Source organism: Euleptes europaea, chromosome 12 (genome assembly GCF_029931775.1).
Source record: "Euleptes europaea isolate rEulEur1 chromosome 12, rEulEur1.hap1, whole genome shotgun sequence".
NCBI lineage: Eukaryota > Metazoa > Chordata > Lepidosauria > Squamata > Sphaerodactylidae > Euleptes > Euleptes europaea.
The window spans coordinates 60,452,383-60,460,018 of NC_079323.1; the positions used below are offsets into that span (position 1 = coordinate 60,452,383).

Sequence of the window (7,636 nt, forward strand, 5' to 3'; positions counted from 1 at the left end):
ACAAGGAATCAGGAAAAAGGGGTTGTGCCAGGGAAGAGAACATGAAAATAACTGAGGAAGGGGAAATGAGATGCCCCTGGCAATTCTTTTGGGGGGTCCTGGTTGTCTTATTAAATTATTTGGGTTATAAAGCCCTTGGAATATTTATGGTTGGAACACTAGATAAAATCATTTAAAATAAATAAATGTTTTCAGTGGAAATCAATGAGAAAGTTAATTTCTGCCGTTATGTTTAAAAGTATGGAATAGGGAACAGAATAGAAGAAGAGTTGGTTTTTGTATGCCGACTTTCTCTACCACTTAAGGGAGACTCAAACTGGCTTACAATCACCTTCCCCTCCCCACAACAGACACCCTGTGAGGTAGGTGAGACTGAGAGAGATTGACTTGCCCAAGGTCACCCAGCTGGCTTCATGTGTAGGAGTGGGGAAACAAATCCAGTTCACCAGATTAGTCTCCGCCACTCATGTGGAGGAGTGGGGAATCAAACCCTGTTCTCCAGATCAGACTCCACCGCTCCAAACTACTGTTCTTATCCACTCACCACGCTGGCTCTCTGGTAGCCTGTCCATTTTTGTTGTAAGGGTTGAGGTCTCTTGGGTGGAAAGGGAGGTGGTCAAATTGGCATCAACAGAAATTTAAATCCTATAATTAGTATTGGCATTAACAGGAAATGGCAAGCTCCTGAACAGTTATGTCTCTTTTGTGATGGTGCCTCTGTTACTTGTCCATGAAAGTGAATAGCGGCCATCTGTTTATACAAGATAAAATGATATAATTGGAAGGATGTAGCCCTTCTCTCAACAAACCTGCCAAATGCTGCTCGTTTACTTTGTCTCTAGCATTTGTAATAGCTTTGCATTTCACACACATGTATGTTACAGCATCCTTTCCCCCCTTGAATTAACAGGTGCCTGTGATTTTAAACAGGAGGGGTTTCTTTGCAACATCCCCACCAGGCAACATTCTCTTCAAAATCATTCTCCCTCATCCTGAGTCGCTTACTATTTAAAAAAAAATAAAATCATTTTGAAATGTTTGTAAAAAACTTTCAGAAGTTTAAAGCATAGCTTACTAGAAATAGCTTGTTCTTAAATCTCTGTTTTTCTCATTTATGAATCTCACAGAAATAACAGCAAACTAAGTAAACAGAAAGCGTCAGCAGATGGCAATGGTCCCTTACTCAGTGACTTACAGCAGAACGAACTGACTTTGTATTTATCAGCCTGTAAATTCTTGGACACAGCACTTTCTTTTCCACCTGACAAGATGCAGTTATTTCAAATGTGAGTGTGCTAATTTTTATTTGTATTCCAGTCAAATGGTATAGAATTGTTGGCCAGAACAACACATAACAAATCATAGCTTTTGAGTTAGCTTCATGAAATGAAGGCGCACACATTCAATCCTATAGGTGCAAGCAAGCCCATGGCAGATTTATCGTCAGTGAATGTATAATTGCAGTGAAGTTTGGCTGTAATAACAGTTAAGTCAAATAGCTATATTAGAAAATCAGAAACGATCAACTAGCACTTGCGCATTAAGGAATATAATAATGTATTCTGCAAAATGTTTTAGGCAGCATGTTGTGTTAGCTTTCAGTCTGTACACACAATATTGGATCCTGTAACGTGTCATGTGAGTGGTAAGGGAACAGTAGGGAAGCATTTGCAGTCTCCCAGGACTTAAAGGTAGAAGTACTTTTTCAGAAGTGATTCAAAGAAGCTGCTGTGTTGGAATTCATATGCAGATTTGATATCATCAGACATGGATTCTACAGGCACTGTGGATGGTCAACTTATTAAAAATGGTGATTGTCCTTCCTTACAGGACACTATTCAGGACACCTACTTTGGTAACTCAGCAACAGTTGTGAGAGATCACTCTGTGTGTGTGTGTGTGTGTGTGTGTGTTAAGGGCCGTCAAGTTGCTTCCGACTCATGGCAATCCTATGAATCAAAGCCCTTCAAAATGTCCTATCTTTGACAGCCCTATGCACTCCAATGTTGCTAGATCTATAACTTAGTATGTAATGTGTCTTGGGAAGTTGTTCCCACCCAATCCTTTCTGCTGTTTGTTACTTTGAGTATATATGGCTCTCTCTTTCTCTCTCAGCCAACTGAATATATTGCTTCATACATTTGGCAGCCTGGGCTGTGGCTCATAACAGTTTAGGCCACAACAGAAGTGCCACAAGAGTTTTGCTTTTGCCATGTTTTTATATAAGATAATTGTCATAGACTGCCAACTACTGCAGAGTGACAAACAAAACAAGCCTATCTAGATGAATGTGTAGAAAATACATGCAGATTTTACTGTGCATCTCAAATTTGTCTTACTTACACTTTAATGTCTCCAGTATAACACTTGGGAGTGTTCCCTTCTCTGTCTATGTATTGACCAACATTCAGCAATGGATTTCAGTCCCTTCTCCTGGGGTCATAAGGCCGAGCAAATCTGATTGGCCTTGGAGCCAATTGGCCTTGGAGCAGGGGTCTTTCCTTTTATCTCCATGGAAGCAGGGTTTTATTGAAGCTCCTTCATGCAGTTTTCATAACAAAAGAAAAAAAAGGAAAGGTAATTTCCCTCAACAGGAGGTGTCTGTAGGGCTTTTTTGTGAAGTGTTTTTCCCCCTCACACAAAGCTGAGGCCATGCTTTTATTGTCTTCTCACTTCCTGTGTTCTAGGAGCAGTAAAAGGGAGACTGCCAAGCTTAAACGGCTACAAGGAAAATTAATAGCCTTTGTAATTTCACTGGAGAGACACCATTTGTGGTGTTCACAGAGACCAGGGTACAACCTCACACAAGCGGTACTACTTTATATCTACTTGCCTGGCAGCATTAAGCACAGGAATACTGGCAAGAACAGGTCTTAAAACCATGGCCTCTTCCCCCCCCCCCAACATTTAGCCTGATAAAGAGTTCTAGTGAACTCAAAAGCTAATAAAAAGTATTACATTAATTGTGCTTTGATTTTGGTTAAGAAGTTGTGCCCAATGAAGGACACATTTCAAGAGATGGAGTCGATCCATCATTGGAGCAGGGCAAAAGATATCCAATTCAATGAGTTCCCCCCTTAGGGTCTGGGTCTGAGACAGCATGAAAAGCAATGAAACAGATGCCAAAATCACCTTCCCATCTATTAGGATTTTGTTAAGTGAATTAAGGCAACTCTGGATTTTAAACTTGCTAAAACAGATTGCCTCAACAAAGCCTGCCAAAATCAGCTTAGTTTTGCCCTCTGTTAAGCAAACTAGTTTATCCCATGACCCTGCAAGAGAGAGCTAGAGAAAGGATCTCACTAGAGTACAGTCTGTTACTAAGGGAGAAGGATCCACTCGGTAGAGTAAGATGTCTTGCAGTCCCCTCCCCCCAAGGCCCCACAGCCACTTCTGCTTTCTCAGCCTCTGTTTGTTCTTCCAGCTTTCAAGACAGAGTAGACAGTTCACAAATTCTCTGGTTAAAGCAGGCAAAACAGCTCAGCCTTTGTCTCGGAACCTCAATAAATGGTGCAGGTATTCCCCCTCCCCAAAAAACCACAAACTTGTATGTCCCATTCTCATGCAGAGACTCTTATTCTAAGATGTCCATATCCACCTCTTGCTTTCTTTTTCGTGTAGATAGGGAGGAGAAAGAATGGTTCCCAGAAGATGAAAAGAGAAATCTAAAAGCCACCAAAAAGGTTTTTGTCTCAGATCACTTTCGGAGGCTTTGCAACAGAGCTATAGCTATCCTCTAGGTTGGGCCTGCTTTTGAGGTACTAAATACCTCTTCCAAATTTTCAAGATCGTCCGCTCTGCTGCTCCTGATGTTGATTGTGACACGGTTATAACTGAGAGTTTCTTTCTTCCTGTCACCAGACTTTATTTCCTGCAGGCCTCAGATCGGGAAAGCTGATGACCACTGGGCTAGAGAAGTAGCCCTAGTGGTGTTTTCAAGCCATTTGGCCCAAAGGTCTGTTATATGCCTTCCCTTCTGCTCTAGCAAATGACCATCATAAGGAGCTGGATGCTGGAAGCTGATTGCACTGATGAGGCTCAGGTGTCCATGGCTCTCTGATCTGGTAGAGATCTCTGTCAGTGATTCTTAGCATCTCTCAAAGATCCCAGTGTTTCTCTTCCAAGGCCGTTTTTCATCCATGAGTTAGTTAATATGACTCCCTGGAAATTGAAAAACAAGCATAAACCACTACTGGCTGTCATCTCATAGTCATCTCTACTCCGTTGGCCTCACCCAAGTGTTCATCAATTACAGCGTACACCAACTCATGGAAGGCTTTTCTGAGATGATGTTCCAGAACTAAAATCTCAGTTTCCCTTGCTCATTGTATCATGATCTTTTTTTCCCTTTTCTTTTTTGCAGATTTTTCTGAATTCTGGTATTAGGCCCACTACTCTTAAGAAAGCAGTCCTTGCCCTGTGCAGCATCCTCAAAAGAGTAAACGTCTAGTGACTGGTTATCAGCTATTTATAAAATTTATCTCCCTTCAGTCCAGCATGTGTCTTTATGGAGTTCAAATGTGGTCCTGTGAACCATGACATACTCTCCTTTCAAGCTTCGGAATGATGCTTCTCTGAAGGCACTTTTCTTGTTGCACCATGTTATCAGCTAGGAGTTGGAGGTTCTTTCAGTTGATAAGGAGTTTTGTATCTTCCAACACAACCAAGTTGTATCACAACGAGATCCTTTCTTCATTTCAAAAATTAGCACTAGTTTTTAGAGGACTCAGAAATCCATATTCAGTCATTTTGTCCTCACCCTATTTCTATAAGGTAGAGCTCCACCCTCAGTGTTATGTTCATACCATAAATAAAAGTTAATTTCTTGCTTTGTTTAACCCTATGGGCTACATGTCTCACCAAAGTTTCTCTCTCTCTCTCTCTCTCTCTCTCATATATGTATATATATGTGTGTGTGTATGAATATGGATATGTGTGTGTATGTCCTTTTAAGAGACTTTATATCAAAATATGCTGTTATTTATTTAGCTGCCGTGAAGTGTTTTAGTATATATGATATGAATAAATAGTGGCAGAATATGAATGCAACAGTGTTTGAGACCCCAACCCCAATAACTCTGTGACTGAGGGCTTGTTACTAAAGGGGGGGCTTTCTTGTCTGCTCCCCATCTCTGTGGATGAGAGAGAGGATCTGAGGTGTGAAATGGTCATGGGTATCGATACATTTTAAGAGACATGTGGTGTCTGACCTACTTGTAACCCTGAACCTGAGAGAGAGAGAGGTTGTAGAGGGTGGTAGACACTGTGTGAATGTAGAAGGGTTGTCACAGTATTATAATATCCTGTTTATGGCCTGCTACCAGGCGAATGAGATTTACTCTGTCTCCCAGTCCCATTGCTGAATGAACTTCTATCTATGAGAAGTACAGAAATATACTAGGTAAAAAAATTCTTTTCTAAAACCAGAACAATTCTCATGCTTGATTCTTACCTCATATGTTTAGGTACAGGTGGGCGTTTGTTCCAGAGGTGGACACACAGACATACAACATGACTTCGGATCTAATGGAAAATCACCAGGAATACAAACCACATATTGTTAAAATCATGGATTTAATCAAGCTGAAGTACGGGGTAATTAAACTTCATGATTTCCATATTATAGAAAACTTTATAGTATACTTTGGAGGCTCTTGATTAAACTGTTAAATTTTCAGACTCCATCCCAGTATGTATTGGACATAGAAAGCCCAGCTATTTTCTTCAGTGTGTGCCCCGTTCCTCTATTCATGCAAGCCTGGGGAAGAGCAATGTCCCACATCACTCTTGTGTACCTGGCACAATGCAGAAATAGCCACATGGGTGTGTTCTACATAGCATACATAAGGATAACCTTCTGGTGTATACAGCAGCATGTGTACATACATTAACAGTATATAAAGGAGGAAATTGATTGTTACCTTTGTCTTCCAAGTATAACATTGTATTGGGATTCAGGTACAAACTGGTGATGACGTATCTGAAGATGAATTTGTAGAGGCTTTTAAAAATTAGCAATAGCAGAAGCTTTATATGGGGTACAGTGCTTCCTGCATTCCTAGTGTGACTTCAGTATAGCTACAATAGAGTATCCTTGCTGGGGAAGGGGGATAATCTGTTCACCAGTTAGGGTTACCAGTCTCAAAGTGGGGCTTCGGATTCTGCAAGAATTGCAACTGATTCCCAGACTATACAAATCAGTTGCTCTAGGGAAATTGGCTGCTTTAGAGGGTGGACTCTATGGCATCACATCCCTGCTGAGCCTGTCTTCAGGCACTAACCCCAAATCTCTAGGAATTGTATAAGCTGCAGTTGGCAACCCTATCACCCTTACGTGTTACAGAAGTCAAGTACGTAGACTTGAAAGAAAAGGAATAAAAAGAAAAATAAAGAGACCATGTTCCATAAGTAGCATAACATTTCTGTAGAGGAAGTAGAAACTATTCATTTTTGCCATTTTAAGTGTTAAAATGAAAGACAGTTCAAGTATTAATGTCAAACCACAGGAGAGCACTTAGCCCAGGATTAAAACTTTTTAAAAAGCTTCCTCATGTGTAAGCTGGAAGGAATTGTGGGTGTTATCCATTGACTTCCAGAGATGGCTGCCGTGTTACACACAATCTCTGCAGCAACAGTGTAAATAGTGAAGAAGGAAAATCACATTTGACCAACATCATCAAACTACAGTTTGAGTTCCTAAACTGGACTAGGAGGCGCAACCAAAAGTGTGCAGAGGTTTTGTTTAAAAACCTGTTGTCTGTGCCAGTCCTGTAGGCTGTTAGCCATTCTTAATCTAATGCATGTTAAAATGGAAATTTGTATTCAGTACATACATCAGTTTACATTGTTAACATTGTAATGTCGGCAAATATGTCTCAACAGCCTTGATTTTGTATGTTTTTACAGGAACAGAATACCAACGAGAGAACAACAAAATATGCATTTCCACTCTTGGATCTTCATTCTATATCCAGCATCACACAGTTAATGCCATTCTTCAGGATACTGAGCTCTGCTTTTAAAACTGAAAACAGCAGGTCCCTCAATACACATAGCTCAGTGTCTCTCAAAACAGACTGTTCCATTGGAAGTAGTACTAGAACCTTGAAGCTTCTAGAAGACTATGTGGAGCATGATTTTATAGAAAATATGGAAACTTAATCTACTTAAAAAGACAGTATGATTATTGAAGAGACTATCTGTAACCAAGGCTCAGCTTTATTGGTTAGGCATTTTAAGGTTTACAGATTTCATTTGGGGTTTTCTTTTCCATACTGATGTGGACCACATCTGTCCTGTTTTTGATGAACAATGATATTCTGCCCTCAGGTTTTATAAAAAGCAAATTAGCATCACAATTTGCACATTTCTAAGATAAAGGGTTGTGTTTTTTTTTTTACTTTTAAAGTGAAGTATACTGTTTGTTCCTTCTAAAGGCAATATGTATCCGATCAAGGTTATTGTAAGGGGCTTGCAGATTTATTGAACACTTTTAAAGCTAAATAAATAAATACAATGTTAGATGTTGGGTGGAGGGACGTTTCTGAAGATCTTTTAAATATGCCTCTAAATATGCCAGGATGTTAGTTTTTTATATAAGATGTTAAAATAGCATGTTGCTGTCTATATATGTCCT

At 40.0% G+C, this 7,636-nt stretch overlaps 1 protein-coding gene across 1 annotated transcript in view; it reads left to right on the forward strand.

The window, feature by feature from the left end:
* DOP1B (DOP1 leucine zipper like protein B) overlaps positions 1-7,374 on the forward strand; it is an 84,874-nt gene extending 77,500 nt beyond the window's left edge. Inside the window, exons 34-36 of the mRNA XM_056858752.1 lie at positions 1,128-1,286; positions 5,466-5,595; positions 6,907-7,374. Of these exons, the coding sequence (XP_056714730.1) occupies positions 1,128-1,286; positions 5,466-5,595; positions 6,907-7,161 (544 nt within the window). The 3' untranslated portion in view covers positions 7,162-7,374. The remainder of the gene's footprint in view (positions 1-1,127; positions 1,287-5,465; positions 5,596-6,906) is intronic.
* Positions 7,375-7,636: the final 262 nt, after the last annotated feature.